The sequence below is a fragment of the Vespa velutina genome, chromosome 4, assembly GCF_912470025.1.
Source record: "Vespa velutina chromosome 4, iVesVel2.1, whole genome shotgun sequence".
Taxonomy (NCBI): Eukaryota; Metazoa; Arthropoda; class Insecta; order Hymenoptera; family Vespidae; genus Vespa; species Vespa velutina.
The window spans coordinates 7,894,022-7,920,266 of record NC_062191.1 but is presented as its reverse complement, the minus strand read 5'-3'; the positions used below and the strand labels follow the sequence as shown (position 1 = coordinate 7,920,266).

At 27.0% G+C, this 26,245-nt stretch overlaps 2 protein-coding genes across 2 annotated transcripts; one reads left to right on the top strand and one right to left on the bottom strand.

Moving 5' to 3' along the window:
• The first annotated feature begins 1,784 nt into the window (after positions 1–1,784).
• LOC124948580 (pyrokinin-1 receptor-like) lies at positions 1,785–18,842 on the top strand. The gene is made up of 4 exons (XM_047492387.1): positions 1,785–2,130; positions 2,453–3,722; positions 16,347–16,573; positions 17,725–18,842. The coding sequence occupies exons 2-4, from the start codon at positions 2,867–2,869 to the stop codon at positions 18,316–18,318; spliced, it is 1,677 nt and encodes a 558-aa protein (XP_047348343.1). The 5' UTR covers positions 1,785–2,130; positions 2,453–2,866; the 3' UTR covers positions 18,319–18,842.
• Positions 18,843–19,867: 1,025 nt separating this feature from the next.
• LOC124948265 (sorting nexin-4-like) lies at positions 19,868–23,596 on the bottom strand. Its single transcript, XM_047491624.1, has 10 exons — positions 23,393–23,596; positions 22,911–23,017; positions 22,610–22,826; positions 22,424–22,529; positions 22,233–22,342; positions 22,019–22,156; positions 21,665–21,875; positions 21,433–21,565; positions 21,215–21,329; positions 19,868–21,103 (listed from the first exon to the last, which is right to left on the bottom strand). The coding sequence occupies exons 1-10, from the start codon at positions 23,468–23,470 to the stop codon at positions 21,053–21,055; spliced, it is 1,266 nt and encodes a 421-aa protein (XP_047347580.1). The 5' UTR covers positions 23,471–23,596; the 3' UTR covers positions 19,868–21,052.
• Between the last annotated feature and the right edge of the window lie 2,649 nt (positions 23,597–26,245).

The following is a 26,245-nucleotide window of genomic DNA, read 5'->3' as shown; positions in this document are numbered from 1 at the left end:
ACAAAATTATGTTTATTTGGTGTTAATTAGTTAGCACAAAAGATGAAAGTTTTTCTATAGTTCTATTTCATTTTAATCTTTTAATAAATGTTATATATGTATTTCAAAAATCATATTTAAGAACGATTAATCTTGACATTTATTAATCCTTTGCACTCTGGATATCAACTCTGACATTATGACATTATTTTTATTTAATAAAACATGGAAAAAAAAATAGCTTTATTAAATATCCACGGTAATATTCATATTACGTAATATTTATATACGGACATATTCATATAATTGAATATAATTACTAATTTAAATTATTAGTAATTATAGAATTAAGTGAAATTTTACGAATTAAATATGGTCACTCATGATTAGAAAGTTTGACATTATTCGGAAACATCATGTTTCTTCTGTATATGCCTTACGATTAACTCTTGTTATTTTTTATTTTTTATAATAATAATTCCAAATCTTCTTAGCAAGCATAATTATCTTTTAGCCTGTTCGAGAATGAGTTGAAAAATAGAAACAACAGTAATGAATATGTAACAAAATAATATTTTTACACGTAGAACAAAATTGTTTTCAAAATTATTATATATATCAAATTTATTTAAAAGCGATAATTTTTATACATTTTACTTTAATTTTTATTTCCATTAAGTGATACAAGTATTTCAAAAATCACGTTTGACAATGATCAATATCAATATTTTCAAATGTTCGATTTATTTTGTAGTTGACAATAAAAGGAGAAATAATAAAAGGGGAAACTATCGACAAAAAAAGTTAACCAATCCTTAACTGTATCTTTTGGGGAATTTCGTTCTAACTTATGTCGAAACTGAACTTTTTCCTACTTCGTTCTAGTTTCTTAGTTTAAATTAGTTTACTAAGAAGGGATAGTTCGCAAGAAACTAAATGTTTTCTTTGTTGTTTGCCCTTCTGATACTTGCTTTCAGTTGAAAGTTTTCAACAAAAAGGTTCTTTATATATTATATTTTTTAGCATTCTATTATATCTTTTTCTTCAAATTTTATAAAATAAAAATCTCTCTTTCTCTCTCTCTCTCTTTCTATATATATATATATATGTATATTAGGTCGAATCATAAATAAGTGCTATTTTATTGTAATGAATTCTTTACTTATAACCGTTTGTACATATCGTTGTATATATATATATATATATATATATATAATAAATTTCTACTTATTTACATATCTCAATTATAAATCAATCTAATAGCCATGCAAAAATGATAGATTAAGACATTATTTTATAAACTAAAACATTATTTATGTATTTGAAATTTCATTCCTATAATAAATTTCTTCTCATTATAAAATACAGTTTTATAAAAATATCATAATTATTGGTTTGATTCATAAATAAATGTCATTTTATTGTAAACTCATGTATTATAATGCCATTTAATTATAAATCAATTCAATATTTCTCTCTCTCTCTTTCTCTATCCTAAAGATATATTGTTTTTATCTTTAATCTGTCTACTTAAATCCATATATACATATATTTAAATACCGCGTATGATAGCCGTCTCAATGCACAACATCCAATCTACAAGATGTCAATTTATTTTAGTCAACACATTTACACAATACAATCTCCGAAGTTTCATTATTTAATTGCAAAAAGGTCAAAAAATTTTCGAGATCCTTCCTGAAAATTTATCAATAAATCAATTTCTCTCAAAGAAGGGCTCTCGTAAAAAAAAAATTCCCTTTTAAAGATCGAAGATCACAAAAAAAAAGTTCCCTCTCCTGTTTTGTGGAGAGTTATTGTAAACACAAAAAAGAAAAAATAAAAGAGAGTAGACAACAATGGCAACGACGAAATTCAATTTATTTAGAATAAAGGAAAAGTCGATTCGTGAGGACGACGGCCTGAACGGATGGTCAGAGACGACGCAGAGAGTGCCGGCCGGTTTCTTCCTCTTCGCGGCTGTTTCGCATCGCAGTCGCGATTCGTGCGGCAACCGTGACGGCTCGTGTGCGATAAAACGGTCATAGTTTTTCCTCTCTTTCTCTTATTTCTACGCGTATCCCTTCGAGAATCACGTGTGTACGAAATCAAATTGTAAAAAAGAAGAAGAAGAAAGGAGAAGAGGAAGAAGTAAATTCATTCAATTTTTTTTTTAACTTTATCTTTTCTTATTTTTTATTCTGTTCGAGTATACTTTAAAATTGAAGAAATTTGTAGAGAAACAATAAGAAAAGGAAGAATAGAAAGAAAAACAAGAAATCATCCTTCATTTCTTCTCTTTATTTTTATTTTATTTTAGTATTGGTTGTTCTCTTAAATTTAAAGTGGAACAAAAGGAAGAAAAAGAAGAAGAAGAAGAAGAAGATAAAAATGTTTCGAATAGACTCATAGTCCTTTATTTTTTCCTTCTTTATTTTCATTTTCTCATTTAATTTTTTCATGTGTTATTCAGGATTACGTGGATATCAAAATCAATTCGAACGCAAATAAGTTAAATTCTTTTTTTTTTCGTACCTGTCCTACGTATATTTGACGATTACGTGTGTGCAAGATCAATTAAAAGGAAATAGAAGAAAAATAACAGAGGAATCCTCTCAGTTTTTATATGATCTTAAACGATTAAATTCCATTTATTTTGCAGAAAAATTATGTTTGACTTCACAATTGAATGAAATAATGAGTGAAATTAAACGTTCCACGTAATCTACTTAAAATTTTCATAAAAAAGAAAAAAAGAAAGAAAGGGGAAAAAAAAGAAAGCGGAGAGAAAAAAAACAATCAAAGAATGTTCTTGAAAGAGAAACTAGAAAGAAAAAGGAATTCGATTTTAATGGTATGATAGCCAATAGAAACGAGAGAAATAACGATGGAGAGTACTCTGTCAGCGAATTTAATAGAGCCAACGAGTTCGGTTTACTCGACGCTGAAAGAAAATATTCTTCCGCAATTGAATGGTGAATCGTGTTATCATAATCATACGACTTCAACGATACTAACCGAAGAGAATTATTCGATGGTAGCTCGAAGGGATTCTTTATACATAGTGATACCTGTCACGATAATCTATGCATCAATATTCATTACTGGTACGATCGGTAATATAAGTACATGTATAGTGATTGCACGCAACAAGTCGATGCACACAGCAACGAATTATTATCTCTTTAGTTTAGCCGTATCGGACTTGTTGCTTCTAATATCGGGTTTACCTGCTGAAATTTATTTGGTATGGTGCAAGTATTCCTATATTTTTGGCGAAGGATTTTGTGTTATACGTGGCTTGGCCGCAGAAACATCGACAAATGCCTCTGTATTAACTATCACGGCATTCACCGTCGAAAGATACGTTGCTATTTGTCATCCATTTCTATCACAGACTATGTCAAAGTTATCACGTGCTGTTAAATTAATCCTCGTAATTTGGTTGGTTGCATTATCCTTTGCATTACCTCAAGCCCTACAATTTGGTGTCGTTCGTCATGGATCAAAACAAGAGATAGTTATGTGTACGGTGAAACGAATTATAATAAAACATTCCTTCGAGATGTCGACTTTCCTCTTCTTTATCGTACCCATGAGTCTTATCACTGTTCTATATATTCTTATTGGTCTCAAGTTAAGAAAATCGAACATGATGAGAAGAAAACCTGGAAATGGAGAGTCACAAAGAAGCTGCAGGCATTATCCTGGGAAAAATTCCAGGAAAGTTCTTAAGATGCTCGGTAAGTCTTTCCTTTTGTTTATTTTATTTCTTGATTCGACTTTAATTTCTTAATTCTTTTATAATCAAAATATTTTTCTTTTTTCTCTTTAATAAAAATATATATAAAAATATAATAAAAATAATATGTATATATATATATATATATTTATTTATAAATAATGTTAAACTTATAAGAGAATAAAATTGTATAACATTTATAGTATATAATAAATAGTTGCATTATAAATTTTACGTTATACAATTTATTCTATGTGAACAAAAAGAATAATATAATTATACTATAAGTTTCACATATAATTAGCAAATTAACCTTTGAATATGACTAAAAAATTAATTTTTTAGTAAACAAATCAAATAAAATCTTTAAAAATCCATATAAATGTTTTGAAAGTTACATGACGTTATAGAGTATTAATTTTGTTTTTAATCATGAAGCTAAATTTTCTACTTCTTGAATCTCATTCATATTTACGAAACATGGCTAATGATAAATACTTGTAGTAATATTGTGTAAAAAGGAATGAGAGAAAACATCTTATTTTATTTTTGTAAGAATTTATTATCTCACAAAAATATTTATAGACGTATTCTTATCATGATTCTTGCTTCATTACAAATATTTTTAAATTGTCTCAACTCAATTCGACTGAATTATTCAATTCGATCATTTTCATATTATCAAAGTTTGTTTCCATCCGCATCTTTCTATTTATTTATTTATTTATTTTTTTGTTTGTTTATAATACATATAGCTATCGATAAAAATAGATAAAAGATGTATTTGTAAATTATATATCAATAAACTCGCGCACTCGTTTTTTGCTTTTTTTACATGTTTTGAAAGCAATAAATGAATTCGTCAATTGCTTTATAAGATTAGCTTGTCGTTTATTAAGGTCGAGAAGATAAGATTTCTCTCAGTTTCGTCAACAAAAATAAAACTTAATATCCAATGTTTTTTAAGCTCGATTCGAAACGCTAACATGAATCTATCAAAATAAATTTAAGTTATTCAAAGCCTGTGATCTCTTTCCCTCTCTCTCTCTTTCTCACTCTCTCTCTCTCTCTCTCTCTCTCTCTCTCTCTCTCTCTCTCTCTCTCTCTCTCTCTCTCTCTCTCTTTCCCGTTCTTTCTTTCTCCCTACACGATTATAATAACATGTGGAATGCTGTTGAAATCATCAATGACCAGAAATCAATCTTGAGAACTATTTAAAACGTTTCAAAAATTTTCTGTTTTTACTGAGTTTCCAACAACATTAAACATATCTCTTAAGAAGAGTAATATGTGATATAAAAAGTATAATAACGAGTTATCTTGCATCTTTTATTTAGAAAAACTTTTGACAGTTATTAGATATCTATCGATCTCAGTGTTAACGTCTTAATTTCGTCATCATTGGTTTCAATTGAAAAAAAGAAATTTGAAATTCGACTTATCGAAAATGGGTATTTAATGAGAATTTGAAACCTAATTCGCCTACGGACGATAAATTTTCTCCTTAAAAATCCATTTTGACGTCATCTTGCTTGAATTTGCTTTGAATTGTTCGTACGTATATACATAAATATATGAATTTACTTGTTCTTTTGTTATTTGTTTTAATTAACATATAAATCATTTTAATTAAATTAAATACGGTCAGATTCCAAATCGACCGTTTAGTCTATCTCCAATTTGCACCTGATCAAATTAAATTGACATACCAATGTGTGCAATGTTCATGATTTACGTGTTACGTATATTATTTTTGTGTTATATCGATACCGTTTGAGTAATACTCGAGTTCATTTCGATATATCGAGACGAATTATTTCTATGGCTTGGTCGTCCATTTAATACCTTGAGATTTCATTTCCTTCAAGGAATCCAATCAATTACGTAACCTTCGAAACAAATTCACATTTTGTTGTAATAATAATGTCGACATAACCGGAATTTACTCATTGCTAGATCATCGATCGATACTTTCGAAGTTACGAAACGAGCGGACAAAATGAAAATAAACTTATGGGAATTTGGAGTAAACTGGAAAAGAAAGGAAGATATTTATACACTTTTTGTCTCTCTCTCTCTCTCTCTCTTTTTCTTTCTGTCTTTCTCTCTTCCTTTCAAATATGCAAGTAAATGTAATTCGGAAATATTTCTTACCAATTTTTCATTCATCAAAAAATCTGTGAAAAATAACATACTTAACAAAAAAAAATGTGTCAATTTAGTATAACAACAAATAATTTATGTATATATATATATATATACATACATACATATATACATACATACATAAATACAAACTATTTTTAAATATATCACATATTTCGATTATTTTCGCGTGGGAAAAAAAAACAACATCGTAGTTGAAGAAAGAACAGAAGAAAGAAAGTAAGAATTTAAAAATAAAAATGTAAAACAAGTCTCAGGAATTTCAAATTTTTTTTTTTAAACTGAATTATAAATGAACATATTTTTTTATTTTTTTATCCTGTACTATGAACAATCATTGAATGCATTTATAATACATGAAAATTTGAATATTCGATCTTCTTATTGTAATTTCTTTTTTTTTTTATATTGCTTTTATCTTCCTAACATTTCTAATTAAATAATTAATCTACTGGAATTCGAAAAATTTATTAAATGAAAAGTCAGTTTTTTTTTAGAAGATTAATGCGTGATGGTCAAAGGTCAAGGATGAAGGGTCAAAGATCGTTTTGTTCTTCTTCATAAAAAATAATTACACGCGTGCATAAAGGACAACGGTCTCACTGCTATAGATTTGATTGATTAAATTATTGATTAGGTTATATGCTCGTTGTCAAAGCGAATAAGATAGAGATAGATAAAGAGTTAAATGGTTTCACCTCTTCCACTTTTGCCCTTATACATGTAATAGGATTCAATTGTGAGCAAAGTTTCATACATAGTTATATTAGACATATATATATATATATATATATATATACGCGCGTGTGTGTGTGTGTGTGTGTGTGTACAAAAGTATCTAACGACAAAGGAACTTGTTTGACCCATTAATGGGCTCACAATATTGATCGATTTATTCTTACGACTTGACATTTCTACGGATGAAAATACAAGAATTAAATGTATAAGATTCTTTCTCTAAATTAACCTATTTCTTTATCCTATGACGGGTTTATATTAATCTATCAACATGATTTCATTCGATTACATGACGTAATCATTTAAACTAATCATCCTTACCACTGGACATCGCTGTTCATGTGCAATATTATAAGAAATCTAAGGATATGATAATTAAGATTTATTTGAAACGTATTTTAATATCGCCGAGGAAATATTTGGTAATATTTCTTGACAACCAAATATTATTAACTACTATTGATATTTGTCGAAATGAATTTCTTAAGATAAATCCTGAATATTCTTTTTCTTTCTATTTTTATTAATGTCTTCGTTGAGACATATTAATATGGATATTTTTCAAATATGATTTAAAGCATAATATTTTAGAAATTTTCTAAAATTCAAAATTATAGTTATGGAGAACTCAAAACTTATAATTTGTGGATGTATTAAAGATTGATCAAATACAGTTGACAGAATACAATATTAGTATATTTTGAATATATAATATATGTTGAAATTTCACAAGCATGTACATTTAAGGGTTAATCCTATTATTATAGGGAGGGGGAAGAGTGGTTCCTAAAAAAGATTAATATGGTCTTTCCTTTCTGAAGAAAAACTCGGAACATTATTTTTGTTTCATTAATGTTTTTACATTGGTACCCCTAGTAGTTCTAGTCGATGAAGCGTAAATATGTACACCGAAGAGTAAATATTCTATGGAATGGTCGACATCGATCGGTCAAAGTTTCCTAACATGATCGCGATCTCTTACGATTAATAATTACCACGTCATGAAGAGAAAAAAAAAATAACAAGAAGTATTATATTCGATGGCGTCAAATGACGGACGAAGACGCATCGATATTGATTTCTAATTCTTACAAATAACTTCCTTCGTTCTTCTTGTTGATAAGAGAATATTCTAGTCGATCTAAAAGTTATGAAAAAGAGTTATACGATTGATTTAATATGATAATTATAACGCACATTGTAATAGTATTCTGTTCATTAAAAATATTTCTTCAATAAGTTTTATATTTAATTTTTAGAAAATTCCTTTACATTCTTAATAACATGATGAAGAATAAAAAATAAGTGAATATAGTAAGTTTATGGGAGCGCATAATTTTTATTTTTAATTCCATGCACTGAATTTGTTAATAAATAATGTTAAAATTTTCAATATTTTATATCTAAAAATATAAAAACGATATAATAAAATATATCATATAAATATATCATATAAAATATATCATACAAATAATACATACACACATATAATAGTATAGTATTGGGTTGACTGAAAAACTAATGCTAGAATTTTCAGTAAAAAATATTATTGATGTTACTATCTTAGATAAGATTAATTTAATATATAAAAAATTCAGTTAAATATATAAAATATCGATAATTCCAATATTACTTATTAATCAATCCATAATTAAAATACGTAATATATATTTTTACAATAGAAAAGAAATATAATTTGAAAAAATAAACAATTCACGATATAGAAAATTAAATTCAGCAATTTCTAATCTTATCACGAAATTTCAAATAATCGTCAAACATCGTTTTACCTTAAATTTTGCAATTCAAATTTATTTTCTTGTTCTCCCTGTAAACAGGGCATTCATACGAGTCAAAAAACTCAAAGAAAGGCTTCGTTGACAAAGGATAAGGGGAGAAAAAAATGTCGACGATAGAAAACGAAAAGAAAAAAAAGGAGAAAGAAAAATGTCGATCCTTTGATATTAGAGTTCTTACACGTACGTGGGTTAGACCTGCGGACGACGACCCAAAAAAAAAAGAAAAGAAAAGAAAGTAACGTTTTATCTGGAACAATCGATCTCGACATTTTTTTTTTCTAATGTGGCTTAAAAAGGACACTTTCATTTGTACGATTCCCATTGAACTATTTTTCATTCAGTCTATTCTTTTTTATATTTTATAATCTCTCTTTTATTTCAATGGAATTATATAAAACTGTTTTTTTTTTTTCTTATACATTTAATATATGCTAAATTAAAGTTAGATTGGAATAAATTATATCAATGGTTCATACTGTATAATCTTTTTTTTACGAACTATTATACGAACAAATTTATTTTTTTTTTTTTACAGATTAAGAAAAAATTTAATTATATAGGTTTGAAACAATTGTTTTTTTTTTAGAATTTCAATACTGATTAAAAAAGATTAAAATTGTCTTTCTAGAATATTAAGCCGTTAAATGGAGAAAACGAATTAATCAATTATGAAAATTTCAAATGCTTTTATGATTGATAAAAAGAAAAAAATAAATCATTTGTTCTTTACTCTTACTAAAAAAGTTTACTTATCGATTCTTTTTATAACTGAATAATTCACCAAAAATTTCCGTCTTCTTTCGTAACATTTTATTTTTAATTAAAATAAATTTCGTACATTTGTATTCATCGATCATTTCTCTACTGAATAGATTAATGTGTTTATAAAGAAAGATATAATCACTTTTATCAAAAAAAAAGGACAATAGAAATATTTTTTCATTGCAAAAGTAATTATATAGTTGTATGTAACAAAAAAATTAACGACCACGAAGTCGATAAATGCGTCAAAGATCTCATTCGTTTTTTTAATATATATGTATGCTAACAAATCCGTAATATTTAATTGTTTTGTGATAAGGAATAAAAATCGTCTTAATAATTACTGAAAAAAGTGAATGTCAATATCATGAATTTTATTTTGTTTATCTTTTTCATTTTCTCATTTATTGTTGTTCTTTTTTTAATTTATTCCTCGTCCGATTCAAACGTCCAAGAACAATTTCAAATTAATTAATTTTATTTATATTGGAAAGAAAAATTAAAAAGAAAAAAGAAGAATAAAAAAAGAAGAAAGAAAATATAGAAAATCGAGACTTTCATTTTTCTTTAATTTTAACGTCATTTTTTGTTTGTAAGTATATATATATATATATATATATATAATAGTAAAAAAAGTTCAATAATTACAAAATCATTGTTACACCTTGAATGGTTATGAAGATAATCAAAAGAACATTTTTCAATTTATAATAAATTACATATTCAAACAACTATATGATTTAAATATCTGATAAATTATTATTAACTATAAATGATGATGTAAGACAAAATAAAAGTAATTTATTAAATGTTTGCGGAATGTCATAATACAAGTGGCGTTTATGGCAATGATATACTAAATGAAAACTCTAAAAATATAAATTTTCCAGATAATACTGACAGTGATAACAGCGGTGGTAGTGAAATCATCCTCGTGAGATACGACAAATACTGCGTATACTTGGCAGTATATACTCTCGCTTTATACAAAAAATATATAGGAGTACAGTTGAAAAAATTCTCTATTAAAATCATAAACTCAAAAATATATTAGTTATTTGAATATTTAGATATCAATCGAAACAAATATTTATCTCAAGTTATAAGATAAATATTTTCAAGATAATAAAAAGAACAATTTTATAAATAATAAAATATAAATAATATATATCAAAAAAATAATATATATATATATATAATTTTTAATAATAAACTATATAATATATAATTTACTAATAATACTATGTAATATTTTATTAAAAAAGTATCAATATCTTAATTCATTAATATCATTTATACGTACTAAAGATTTAATTTTAATCTATAGAAAATAATTATTATCGAAACCCGCTTTATCTAATTATACAATTTTTTTCATAATTTCCCATTTAATTAAACGTTAACATTTCAATCGAGCAACGTGAGAATTTTTCCGAAAGAAATTTTTAAATTCCCCTACAGATTATTATATACATATTCATCAAATATCTACATGTTAATACCTATGTAATATCAAATATGTAATATCGAATAATCTGTAGATTTGGTACATAATATTCAGCGAATCATCGAATTCGCGTTAAAAGGAATTTACGTGTAAATAATCAATGCATTTTTTTTTCTTTCCTCATCACATTTCGAATTTGTTGAGAAGCATTAAAATTTTGCTGTTAAGCAATTTCTATTTAGCGTGCCTAGTTAATTAACATTAACGGAAAGGCGTTATTGTTTTAATTAGCTTACCATTATAATTACGCCGAGGCGATTTAACTTGACAAAACATTACAACCCAAACTTGTAATATATTTCTTTTTTACCTGGGATTAGTCGATTCCTGTTTTTCATATGTTATGAATATTTTTAATAAATATTTATATTAATATATGATTTATATGTGTATAAATATTATATATATATATATATATATATATTAGGGGGACCGGAAAGTAATGTCGCTTTCTTAAATTAAATTCAAACGAATAAATTTTTAACAAGTTTTTATTTTTAATCACAATTAAATATCAACATGCGCAGAAACGACATTACATTCCGGTCCACCTAATATATTTATTTATATGTTTATATATAATGTTTATGAATTCTCTCCCTCTCTCTTTTCCTTTATTTCTCTTTTTCTCTCTCTCTCTCTCTCTCTCTCTCTTTCTGTCTGTGTGTATCTCTTTTTATCTCTCGAAAAGTATAGAGCTGATAGTTAAAAATGTCAGGATAAATAGGAAAAATATCGTGAATCTTATCGGAATTCAATCAGTAAACGCAAATTTGTTCAAGTGCAATCTCTTTGTTTCTTACTTTATTTTTCTTATGCATTTTTTCTACATTTTCTCTAAATAAAAACGTTGAACGCAATCATTGTTATTGTTGCGTAAAATGGAAATGGGAAAAGCCGTCCTAATGTTTTCAATACAGATATTCTTTTAAAAATATAAACAGATATTATTACATATTACGTAAATATAATTCGAAGCGCCGATTTGCGTAACTTGTTGTACCTATAGTTATGAGAATGGATTTAAATAATGTAATTCAATAGAATTGGTTTACAATAAGTTCTGTGACAATGAAAGGCCGATGCAAAAAAAGGGGATGGAAATCAAACTTTTTCAAACCTAGTAGCAAGATAACGACGATTTTGAAATTTTTTAGGGATCAATGAATTCTGAAACTCTTCTGAAGAAGATGAACGAATAAATATTTTTTGTTACGTTTTTAATATTTTTTACTCTATGACTATCAAAAGAAGAGTAACAAAGAGAGAGAAAGAGAAAAAGAAATAGAAAGAGAGAGAGAGAGAGAGAGAGAGAGAGAGAAATCAAAAATGCATAATAGTCACGATTTATTAATTTGTTATTTGTGTTGAATTATTTATAATGATATGTAAAATTTATAATTCGTTTAATTTTATTCACGATTTTTTATACAGTGTCTGGGCGAATAACGTGACAAATGAGGTGATTTCTTATGAAAAAAATAAGATGAAAATATAAAATATAATTTTTTCCTCCAAGGTTTACTTTTTAATAAAATATATTACGTGAACATTTAGTTGTAACTAATTGTATGTAAAATATGATTTATCATGCAACGTGCATATTATATATTTTTAAATATAAAATACTCTGTCTTTATTCTTACAACTCTCCTTCGAAAAATAATCATATTATTCTGCACAAAGTCCTTGCTAGTATACTTTAGCGTTAGTATATAAAATTCTGTTTTTTTTTTATTTTTTCCTTTTTTTTTTTTTTGAAGAGAATGGAAAAAAAACCCCGGTAATATTATGCGCATGTATATAGGAACACATATCTTGGAAGTTTTTGACGGCCGAGCTTTAGAATAAATTATATCATTTTGTTGAGTGAAGCAGCCGAAAACAGCAGTTGGCGACAAAAAAATGTTATAACACGAATATAAATGATATAGATACAGCTCCTTATCAAGTACATGGATATTCCAGTCACGAAGAATGCTCTGTCTTATAATTTCATTTTTTTCTTCTTCTTTTCTGTATAACTTTTTCGTCAATCTTCGTTCACAAGAATCGCGAGATGACTGTTGTTGACCTTTCCTTTTTTACGCGCTGAAAATAATTTCTTGAATTTATCACGTAAAAAATAAAACCGTCTTCCATTTTTTAAATGTTCTACTGCATGATTTGTTAGGATCATTAACATTTTTTATTATTTAGAGTTATGAAATATATTGACAAAGTTTGGCCATTAAAATCTGAGACACCCTGTATATAATTTGAGTTGACTAATAACTGGGTGGAATGGACGATAGGAAAAAATTGTAGAAAAAAATTTTATATTAGTTATGAAGCTCTATCATCGTGTAGTGCGATTTGTTTTTTTAAATGGAACTCTACAATGTTTTTTTTTTTTTTTTTTGTATAAATTGATTTCATGCCATTCTAAATAAAAAAAGTATTAAGGTACAATAGTGCAAAATGTTTAATTCGTGAGGTACTTTGAAAAAACATCTGGTGATTCACACAACTGTAACGAGCCATATCTTTTTTCTTTTTTTTTTTTATTGACGTTAGAAAAATATTTGAAAGGGAAGAGATGAATGGTTCAAGGTAGACTACATATTCACGATTATATTTTTTTTCGCAAGTGCATATACTATTATAAATTAAATACTATTATGTACTCGTATTAGAGAGCATATAGTATATATTTTAATTATATATTATTATATATATTATATATATATATTTTATATACTATATATAATACTTATATATATTTTTAAGAATTAATATTGCATATATTTTTTCCAACATTTATGTAACATAACACAATTAATGTGCATACATTTTTTCTTGAGCGATTGACGGTTCCACTTATTTATAAAAATATTTTCAATCAAAAACATTTCAAAAATGTTTTCAATGAGAAACAATAAAAAAAAAATAACCGTCCATATTTCAAGGAAAATTAGCAGAAAAAAGTTGAATTACTCGCAATATGCATAAATTCGATGATGTTAAATACTGATGTAAGAATACTGATATAGGGAGTATGGAGAATACGGATTAAAAAAAAAAAAAAATCATAACAACGAACATCACGTTTTTTTCTTCGATCCATTTGAAAATAATCCCAATGTATATAAAATAATCTCAAATAATCCCAATTGAATTATTTTGACAATAAAAGCTGCGACGATCGATCCGAATTATGGTAGAAACAAACATGAAAATTTTTCTTCCTCTTTCTCTCGATTTTATTATCCTGTCATAAGATACATCAAAATCGCGACGAGTTTAAATTAAAACTCTAAATACGTACTTTATATACTGCGTTTTTCATTTCGTTATTTTTTTCTTTCTTTTTTCTTTCTTTCGAATCATATGGATTTATTTCTCTACAATGTTACTTGCTTGTAGATAAAAACAATCTCATTCCACAAAATTTCAGATTAAAAGAAAAGTAGATTTCATCTATATTCTATATTCGAAGTTATATTATTTTTTGTTAATAAATATTATTTACAACTTAATAAGAATTATTTGTTAATAAGAATTATTAACAACTTTAATAATTCTTTTATTACGTATAGAATATTATTTATTAATTTGTATAGTATTTGTTGTTGTTATTGAAGGAATTATAAGAACGTCATTATAAAAGTAATAAGAATATGTTACAAAAAGATATTTAATAAATAGGTTATAAATTTTGTTATAATTAATGAATAAATATTAATAAAGCTTATCTAACAGCTTATTAACGTTAAATAAATTTATTAAAATCCAAAGATATTATCCAAGAAAAATCAATTATTAATAACCATTGAAATAACATAATGTTATTAAATGGAAATTAATTGAAAACGTACAAACAAATAAAATCTTTGTTCTAAGTATCTCATTATCGTTGAAAAATTCATTAAGAAACAAATATTCGACAATATTGATTATCATTAAAAATCAAGAGAAACTATCGGTTTAATTTTTATACAAAGATTCATCGAAAAAGTATTCAAAGATGTCCAATATTTCTATCCCATTTTATTTCTATGTTAAAATATCAACGTATTATTTTCCATTAAATGACAATTAAAAGGAAAGAACAACAAACAGATTAATGTAATAAATAAAATAAAAAATAAAAAGTTCAATCTCGTATCGGTTGTAATCGTAAAAGTAGAACAAGTAGAATTAAACCGAGAGCTCGATTTCCATATCGGAAATGTGAGCATTGTTTGGAAAAGGAGGAGAGAGTGCAAAGGTGAGATAAGGTCAAAGGGAAGTTTAGCCTTGATTTGTATGATATTTGACTGGCCGGCGTAAAGGAAGCCGTATAACGAATGAAAAAAGGGAAAAACGACCGTGGTAAGAATTTCTTATTAAATTCTCAAAAAACGTTGACGGCAACGTTTATGAAAACAGCAATGAATAATTCGCGAATTACTCATCAAAACTCATAAAGCAAGTTGTAGTAGCAGCATCGCGATTATCGTGATGTTCTCCATGTTGTTGACTTCTTTATCCTGTTGTTGTTTTTCTTTTTCTGTTTTCTTTGTTCGTAGCAAAATGCAAATTCACTTAAAAAATCTACTACTTTCCTATCTATTTTTACATTGATGATGATAATAAAATACTATATCATCGTTATTCAGAAAATAGTTTAAGTCAACAATTTGATAAAATTTAATCTCTTATTTGTTTTGTTACTTTTGATAATTGTTAATTTTCATTTTTTTTTTTTTTTTTTTTTTTTTTAATTTAAACTACTTTTACAATTGCTAACTCCTATATTAATACTTCACAGATAAGATATATTCATTAGTAATGTGTCTTTGGTATTATTTCTATATTTAAATAGCTATGTAATTATATTTAATTATATTCTGACATAATACAATTATATATTTCAAAAAAATGCGACAAAAAAATAATTAACTTGAAAAAATTGTGAAATACTTTTGTTAGAAACAAACAAGTTTTATACTTACCTTAACAATTTTCTTTGACGCTTGATACGTAATATTATTAATTTAATCTTATTTACACATCGTTCTAACTTATTTGTGAAAAATCTTTCATTTACATCAATATCAATAGAATAACTTAAGAGATTTCGTAATTCATTATAATTACGTTGAGATGAATAACAATATGGAACTATGTTTCGAATTACACACTTGATTTATTGATCACACATAATCAAATATTCTCCACGAGTTAGTGATTTAATAGAATCGTTTGGAATTTAATATTAGAGAAAAAACTGAAATATTTTATTTATTAATCCTTTGACATATAAAGACGTATGCCAAAGATGTCAGATATGTCGTATGTCATTATAAACATTGACTTGTCTCTTAAACTACGAAAGTTTTACGTCAATTAAATTCGTTTAGATACTGAATAATATTTTTTTTTAAAACACTGAGAGTTTCATTTTATTTGTACGTCAAATAATTAACAAATCGAAGGACTCGACGTATGATATTTTCCCCTAAATTTCAAACAACGCTTTCTTATTATAAAAATAAAAAAATAAAAAAAAAAAAAAATAAAAAAAAATAAAAAAATAAAAAAAGAAGCAAAAAGAAAAATTAAAATTTATCTTCTCAAAAAGAAAATTGATATATATTTTATATGAGTGCATCCTTTTGCATGATTTTAGTTGCTGTTGTCGTCGCATTCTTCATCTGCTGGGCGCCATTTCACGTTCAACGATTGATCGCCATTTATGGTACCAACAGCGAGGACCATTTCACATCTTACAGTAGATGGATAGAGTCTCTTTATCTATTGATGACCTACGTGTCTGGAGTCCTGTATTACGTCTCCACAACTATCAATCCGATTCTTTATAACATCATGTCGAATAAATTTCGAACGGCTTTCATGGTGAGTAAAAGAATCATCGTAAAATCGTTCATTGGTTTATTTCTCTTTTTCTTTCGCTAACCATCTTAAATGATCGATCATATCAAATAAAATTGAATTGTTTTTCGTAATAATACTCAAAGTTACATTGTTACAAAGTTTTTAAGTTGCTTGACTGTTTTCCCAAATAGATTGTAATAAAAAGTACGAAAGTACGAAGTAAGAGAAAAATGTATTGAACAAAACAAGACAGACAGAGAGAGGGAGAGAGAGAGAGAGAGAGAAAGAGAGGAGGGGAGGAAATGTAGACGGCTAAACGATTCTTATATCGGCATACTTTTTCATTAGAATAAAGTTTCTTTTACTTTAAGTTGGATGATGTATGGTCTAGGATTCTATGGGAATAAAAGTGATGTAAGTTGTTTCATGAAGATAAAGAAGAAATAAAAGGAAAGAAAAAAAAAGCGCGATTTTATACACCGTTCCGATTATTCAAATAAAACACGATAATCGTAATCGAATGGTTGTCAATATTTTTAACAGTTTAATCTATCAAGATATTGTTCGTAATTTGAATGGATAACTTGTAAATCGGAATATCGAATTTACGGATATATTATATAAAGCCTGAAGAAAGTTCTGACAATAATCCGCACATATGATTTACATTCATTCAACTCTGACGGATCAATAAAACTTTTCTCTTGTTTTCTTTCAATAACTCCTATTCTATACATATATCGATAGAATTTTATGATTTACGCGCGATTTATGAAAACGATTTATGGAAATATATATACGTTATTTACCGAATGGAATTATTGGAAACTTTCTGTCTATATCGAAAATCAAATATGTGAATGTTACGAAGAGATATACAACGTACCAGAGATAAACTCGATTACATGAAACTTTAATTAAATATTGATCAATTCAGAATATGAGAAAGTTCGTTAAAAAATGTTCATTATTTCTTAACAATTCGATCAGATTATTAAATCTTGTCAGATTTTATTTTTCTTGAATTAGATACTATTATATTCTTCCATTAAAATTTCATTAGAACATAATATGATACATCGTAATATTATTTATCGCATTTCCAATAATTTCAAATAGATCTACGAGTCTTATGAAAAATAAAATAATATAAAAATTTCGTTCTCCAACAGGAAACGTTATCGAAGAGCTGCAGGATGTCTACTCTTAGACAAAATCAGCGTTTTTACTCGAATCTATCCCGTTCGCAACAAAGGACAATAGGTTCTAAAATAGCAACAACAACGGGAACAGGCATGGTGCAGGATAGTACCGAGTGTTCTGGAAATTCGGCACGGGATGATAGTCCACGTCGTTCTTTTCAATCATCGGCCATCTTAGAAAAGCCATTGGAACAAACAACGGAGTTGTACGTGAACGAGAAGACGAAACGAGAAACGAAAAATTCGAAAATGATTAGAATAGAAGAAAAATGTTCTTCCTCTGAGAATAAATCGTACGATGATCGATCTAATAGCGAACTTAGACGATCTGAATCAACGAGATATACAATTCTTAAGGTCACAAAAGTCGATGGTCCAGAAAACAAATGGCGACGTTTTTTTAAATGGCTGCCTGGTTTGAAACATTTAAAATTTACACGTCGAAGGTCAAATTATTCATTGTCACGTGACGACAACGCATCGAATGTTCACAATGACAATCACCAGTGCGAATTTTCAATGACGTTGTGGAATATACACGAGGGCAACGAGCAAGGATCGTAGAATGTAAATACGCGTTCAATAAAAATTCACATTCATTTCCCGACTACAAATTCTCAATACGTATAGAACATTAATAATGAAACCCTGCAAATAAATATCTCTATAATTTTGTTCTCTAAAAGAAGACTTGAGAAAAATAATAAACTTCAATCGGTATAATGTCAATTTTAAATCTAATAATAATAATAATAATATAATTAAAATCACTGATAATAAATTAATCTTGCGAATGTTTTCTAAAGAAATTCTGTAAAAGCAAAAATTCTTGGAATGACAATTACTCGCTGTGATAGTTAGAAAATACGTGATAAAGATTTATCATTAGGTGTAGGAATATAATATAAAGATAAAAATGAAACAATATCTTATCGAAAAGATTATTAACGCTAATTAATAACATTTGAGATATGATTTGTAATGAACTTTAGTTTCAATATTCAATAATTGCGTCATCGTTCTAAAGATTGAGCATTCTCGAACTATGAACACGAAATTATAATAAGTTTTTTTTTTTTAATAGCTAAGGAAAGAAAATCGATCAGCTTTAAAGCAACTTTCGTATTTTTCTTTACGTTCGTTCTAATCTCTATATTCACATTTAAAGCTCAACATGGATATGTTATTATCTTTATAAATCATACATTATATTGTAAATGTATACACGTAATATAATATTAATTTACGAAGATTTTTCATAAATAATTTTTTTTCTTGTCAATAAAAATGATTTCTCTCTCTCTCTCTCTCTCTCTCTCTCTCTCTCTCTCTCTCTCTCTCTCTCTCTCTCTCTCTCTATCTATCTATCTATCTATCTATCTATCTATCTATCTATCTATCTCTTTCTACTGTTTTTATTCGTATATTGTAAATAATCATGAAAGAAAATAATTTTTATAAAATTAATGTCAACTAAGAATCTAAGGATATGTATAAAAATTAATATTTTTAATGTAAATATATAATCATACGTTTTAAAATGTTCTAGATCTCTGGCATTTTCCTTTCCTTCATTGAATATAGTTTAGCGTGTGAAAAAAAAAAAAAACAAAGAAAGAAAAAAGAAAAAGGAAAAGAAAATTGTCGTTGACAATACACGGCTGAGGCAAAGAATACGTCAAGGAAAAAAAAATATTACGTTAACTAATTACGTTCTTTAACTAATTAACTAAATACGTTCATCATTTGCCATCTAACAAACATTACACCATATAATGCTTAAGAACAAGCCGATTATATTGTACAAAGATCATAGTGTCATAGAAGAAAGAAAAAAAGAAGAAAACGAAAAAAAAAAAGGAAAAATAAATCTCTATTCTTGTGATTAAAATGAAAAACTCTAACATATAATAATGAGCTTCGAGATTATTATTATTATTATTATTATTTTTTTTTTTTTTTTTTTATGTATATATATAAGACTGAAACAAAACATATTTATTTCGCATGAAACTAAAAAAGATATAAAAATTCTTTTTATACGTGAATATTAAAAAAAATTCATAACGAAAGGATAAATAAAGGCATGTTTAATAAATGAATAAAAGCATTATTCTTGTGGTACTCTTCCTCTATAGGTCATATATATGTATATATTCAATGACAATAAAGGTTCGAAACATTGTGACATATGTATAGGAGATTGTCGTACGATGCCTGATGGAGACAAACATCAAAAAGATTTTTTCTGAATTTATAATAGAAACGATCAAATCCATGAACGTAGATTTGTTATTATTTATTTATTTATTTATTTATTTTTCATTTTTTTTTTTTTTTTTTTTTTTTTTTTTTTGTATAAAATAATTCATTTCAATCAGGCACCGTTTACTTACTTAAAGCACTGGAGGTTACATATTGAACTTGTAAAAATACACTTAGTAAAATGAGTAACATTTACCTTTTAAGAAAACAATGATATATAGAGATTTGGAATTATTTTCTATGTTAAATACAACAAAGTTTGTTTGTATATCAGAAATATAACGAAAGATACGAATATACGGTGATATTGAACGTGCACGAATTTAATTAAATGATTATTTTATAGTAGATAAAGCACAAACGAAGCCTTTTCTTTGAACATTTTTAGAGAAAATACGATAAAATAAAAAAAAAAGACAAAAAGAAAAAAGAAAAGAAAAAAGAAAATAAACAAAAAAAAAAAAATATTGATAAATTTGGTGTCATGTAATATCAAAGAAAAAGAATGTAATTTGCAAAATTCTATAAGTAAATGTACTATCAAATGTGATAATGTTTTCACATATTTAACCTGATTAAAATATGTCGTCTTAATATAATAATATCTTTTTTGCGTATCGATTAACGAATACGTCACGTTCGACTAAATGCATATAAATACGAAATAACATTGTACAATAAATTTATACACCTAAACGCGATGGTAATAGTATACATACATATATGTGTGTGTGCGTACAAAATAACGCATGCGCACACACCCATATGGGATTAAATTAATGATAAAAAAATTCTTATATATTAATAATATTAATAAGCGTACAGTTCAGTGAATTCATAAATATAGAAATATATATACATATACATATACATATATATATATGTATATATATATATATATATATATATATATATATATATATATATATGTGTATGTATATATATATATAGATCGCGCGAAAAATTTGGAATGATTATTTTTTTCACATCGATTAGAAATCGCATTTTGAAATTATTTTTACTTACGGTATATTTACGGTATACTTTCAAGACATTCCTTAATATGCTGCCAAGTTTGAAGACTCTGCAATTAATGATAATGATAGTATTAAGTAATTGATATATAAATTTACAAATGAATATTATGAACTTTCTTTGATATATACATAACATTTTATACAGATAGAACTTTTACCTTTCTAGCTAGTTTAAATTGTAGAACACAGTAAGCTGCCAAAGTTTCTTTCAAATCGATGACCTTTTGATGTTGAAATCTATCTATATCTATCATAGCCTTGTTAGAAAAGGATCTGCACATATGTATAATAAAAATTATTTTATTGTATAAATTACGAATTATTAATTGATAAATGAAAAAAAAAAAAAAATATATATATATATATATGTATATACTTTAAATCCTCATCGACTTGTTTAACGATATCATTCTGTTGTGTAATTCTATGCTCCAATCGAAGAATTTTTAACTCTCGTACTTCTTCAGTATCGACAGATCCAAATAGTCGGGACATTAATCCTGCTTTTCCTATATATTTTTCATGTATATTATATTCATATATTCTCGTAAGACACTAAAATATTGTATGCTCTAACAAATATATATTTACAATTTTATAAAAAGTACCTTGTATCACTCTGTCTTTTTGTTCGCACGCAGCTATCAATGCATCCTGTGCTTCATCTCTAGCTACCTGTAAAGCTTCTCTTCGTCTAACAACAGCTTGTAAAGCTGAAGCTCCAAAGAGCCATTCCTTCAATTGATCCGCTATAAGTTCTTCTTCTTCAAGTGTCGTATCAATTGTAGCTGCTAATGAGTCCAAGTAATGTCCTGATTTCTAAGAAAATATGCTGTAATGCAGTGTGCTTACAATAATCTAATTATTTTTAATACATTTTCATATTGTAGGTGCATGACAGCATCTGTTTAAAAATTTTAAGAGCAATAAGATATCATAAATGTATATTAAATTATTATTACCTGTAAACCATCTCCCATTTCTTTCTCTATAGCGCTCCATTCACTAAACACACGGCCATAATTAGCATGTAATTTATATAAACTGTATTGTTTTTCCACAAGACGAGCTCGTACTCTAAGAAGATTGCAGAGATTGTTCTAAAAAAATATTATATACTCTTAGAATTATTATATTTTGATGAATTTGTAATATTTGAACTCAATCAAAATTTACCTGAAGTTCAATTCCATAATTCTTTAATGTTTCAAATCTTTTATCTGGTTTTCTTAAACGAACAGCTACACTGAGAGCTTTTAACTTGGACTCTGCTAAACGTAAATAACCTACAAAATAAAAATAGATTATGCTTAACAACGTGGCAAATATAAAAGTAATTTTAACAATAAAAGTAATTTGTTACTTACTTATCTCTTGAATATGTTCCCTCCAGCCTTCTTTTTGTTGTAAAAATCCCATGAAGTGTTCATTTTGAGAAAGTACAGGATGTGATGCTACTCTTAGCAAGAAATTCTATACATAATTAGAAAAGTAAGAAAATTTTATTAAAAAATAAAAAATAACAACATTAATTAGAATTATAAGCGTTGTACCTCTAATCCTGCTCTTCGTCGATCTACAAAATCTGGATCAAAAGTATCTGTTGTAACTTTCTGCCATGCATATAATACTCTTTTTTCTGGCAATGGTGGTAATACAATATACGGATATGCAATGTCTAAGTATGTTCTTAATAATTCAAAATCAGTATAACGTCTCCATAATGAACTTGTGATGCTTAGAGCACCCTTAAAATCAAGATCTGTAACTCTGTAAAATGCATTCATCTTTTACCATAAACATATTTTATAATACATATGATTTCATTGTCAAAATAAATAACCTCATACATACTTAGTTTCAACAAGGTATACAGTATAGAATTCTCTTAAATTTAATGGTCCATTAGATCGTTTTTCAGCCTCAACTATTGAAATTTCCATATGATCCAATAAGGAATCCTAAAATAACATAATTTCATATAAACAATTTATATTATTCAATTTATTTTAATTTGTATTATTCAATTAATTTCGTTCAATAGATAATGAAATTATATAATTAAATTTTATAAAAATAAATCGAAAATATTTAATAATATACTTAAAAATTCAAAGTATTTCACAATGAATATCTTTTAAAACACCATAATATCCGAAAGAAGTTGACTATCGACAAAATTGATATCGTATATATATATATATATATACAATCAATAAACATAACACGTTTATATTCTATGTGGAACGAAGGGTAATGAACGTATTGATTTTACACATAGATTTGTTGGAGTAAAATGTAATATGCACATATACATGCTAAAAATATACGTGTACCTCTTTTGATGCCTCCGAAGTGCTCATATTTGCATTCGCCTCGTTACAATAATTACCGTTTTGAAAAACGTCTTCCATGACTCCGAACGTGAAATTTAATGGTTCGGTAAGATTGAGGACTCGTCAAACAGCTTTCATATCACTCCGTTACAGACGCGTGATAGAGCGGGATATGAAGGGACACGTACATGCAGGCTGACCAAATGTCAAACTTCAAGGAAGCCAAACTTGTGCAACATAAATCTTTAAACTGCAACTAGCTTGGTAATAGATGGTGCTGATATTATCGCCATATTGTAATCAAATTTCTACATGATAACTTGGTAACATTCGATAATATTAAAAAGTTTTAATTAATAACAATAACAAATGACAAAAAGTTTTAATTAATAACAATAACATAAGAATTAAAAGTTTAATTGAAAATGAATTTTAGAAAATATTTATGAGATATTAAAAATAATATTGATAATAATTTAAACGAAATCTAAATACCGATTGTAGTTATTTTTAATGTATTAAATTTATTCACATTTAAAACGTCAGATGGCAGTACAGTCATCTAAATAATATTGATGTCTGTACTTGATCGGTAAGTTATTTACGTATATGGTAAGTTTTGAATACTTTTCACAGATTATTAAAGTAGCGCCACTTCATCAGTAAAAACCAAATGTTCTCGGTGATCAAATAAGTAAGATTCTATATAATATATATAAATTATTTAAAAAAAAATAATTGTTTGGATTAGTACAAAATTATATTGACAATTTACTGAAAATAATATCTTTTTAAAATTCACGTAGAAAGGATGATTTTTCAAAATTAAAATAAAGTTGGATCCTTTTCTTTTCTACAATAATCGTATCAATTAATTACAACGAACGAACGAACGAACGAACGATGCTTATCGTTTTCTTCGCAAAAAAAAAAGAAAAGAAAATCTCTAACTCTAATGGCGTGAGCGATAAAGAAATAAGGAAATATGTTTGTGGCGGAGCAAAGTTTGTGCTAATTTACCCATCGATCTCCATTAGAAAAGCGGCTTAATTATAGTACAAGCTCCGCGCGAAAATTCCCTATTACTTCCTCGCTTCCGTTCCTTCGCTGGCAGAAAGTTCAACTTCATAACCTTGGCAAGGAGAGATATAAATCTCGGGACTTTATCCGACCAACCTCCGCACCACGGCCATAATTTGAAAAACTTTCGACGGGACAAAAGTGAAGACTTTCCTTAAAAGTTTAAACTCTCTCTTCGTCGTCTTTGGGTTTAGACGCGGTGGTCTACCGGAGTGTTTGCCAGGGTGACACCCCGACAGTATTTCGTTCCCTTTGTCTCCCTTCCTATTACTTACATTACAATACCCGGTAGGACTACCTTCATCATTTTTTTTTTTTTCTTTCTTTCTTTTTATATCCTTTACTTATCGAGGAACAATACTACGTGACTATAAAGAGCGATTTAAATTATTAGAAAACATAGAAAATTTATCTTCTTTTTATACTCTCTTTAATTATCTAAAGAGTCTAATTATTTCCAAAAAAAAAAGAAAAAAAAAAAACAGAAAAAAGAGATAACTGATTGAAATTAGTTCTATCGAGTACACAGACAAAATTATATCTCGGTGTATATTATACATATACATATGCATGCATACTTGCATATATACATACATACATGCATACATATATACATACATACATATTATTAATATGCGATGCGTAAAATGCATAATAAATAAGCGACAAAGGGAAAGAAGAAAAAAAAACAAGAATGTGCGTCGAGGTAGAGTATAAAAAGAAGGGGAATGGTACGGAGTGAGATACATAGGACAAATAAATGGAAAGATAGAGAAAGCAGGAAGGGACAGAGATATTCGCCAATTTAATTAATATTTCGTTTATATGTCGTTTCTCATGCCTTCGCCTCCTCCACCTCTACCCATCAGTATCGCTACCACTACCATCACCGCACTCTCACACTCACCCTTGAACGTGCACTCGTCTCTTTCAATACAATTATACTAGGATATAGTGAAGAGAAGTGAAGAGAAGAGAAGTGAAGAGAAGAGAAGAGAAGAGAAGAGAAGAGAAAGAGAGAGAGAGAGAGAGAGAGAGAGAGAGAGAGAGAGAGAGTAATGCGGACACATCAATGAAACGGAGATTAGTAGGCGATTTGTACATGAATACGTCGCGTACACGCCTGTGCACGCGCGCGCACTCTCTCCTACGGTTGTATGAGAAGGGTGATCGGGACAATGCCGAATTGTCTGTATTTCAATTTAGCACGCCCATTGTTAGACATTAATATTATCGAGTTTGAAAATTGTTTCGCGTAATCCCTTTTCCGGGGGTTGAATAGTTTCATATATACAGATATACAGTAAACATGCAGATCCACGTAAAATAGATTGATCTTCGAACAGATCACGCAAAATTGATCTAATTCTTGATACTTCCTTTTCTTTCTCTTTAAAATTTTTCATCTTCGTAAAACGGCATTCGGCATTATTTATAAATTGATCAAGAATTTATTTTACTGGATATTGCGATCATCATCATTTTATTCAAAACCTTTATCAATTGTATATGTTATTAATTCCATTAATGTGTAAAATAATTAAAATTTTATTTGTATTCTGAAATATAATTTTATTATTGTAAATTGAAGAATTTAATAATTTGAAGAAAAAAAAAAAAGATTTACCTATAATACGTCAGTATTTTTAATAACATTTTTCTTTTTTTTTTTTTTTTTTATTAATAAACTACATAAAATTATTTCCATATTAATTCTCAAATCTTTCAAGATCACTTATAAATTTTATTTTACTATTCTGCTTTAACATTCAC

Coding starts and splice junctions, on each gene's coding strand:
- LOC124948580 (XM_047492387.1), top strand. CDS start 2,867: ATGGAGAGTACTCTGTCAGCGAATTTAATAGAGCCAACGAGTTCGGTT. Junction 3,723..16,346: donor GAAAGTTCTTAAGATGCTCG/GTAAGTCTTTCC, acceptor GCATGATTTTAG/TTGCTGTTGTCGTCGCATTC. Junction 16,574..17,724: donor AATTTCGAACGGCTTTCATG/GTGAGTAAAAGA, acceptor GTTCTCCAACAG/GAAACGTTATCGAAGAGCTG.
- LOC124948265 (XM_047491624.1), bottom strand. CDS start 23,470: ATGGAAGACGTTTTTCAAAACGGTAATTATTGTAACGAGGCGAATGCA. Junction 23,018..23,392: donor CTTCGGAGGCATCAAAAGAG/GTACACGTATAT, acceptor ATGTTATTTTAG/GATTCCTTATTGGATCATAT. Junction 22,530..22,609: donor GACGAAGAGCAGGATTAGAG/GTACAACGCTTA, acceptor AATTATGTATAG/AATTTCTTGCTAAGAGTAGC.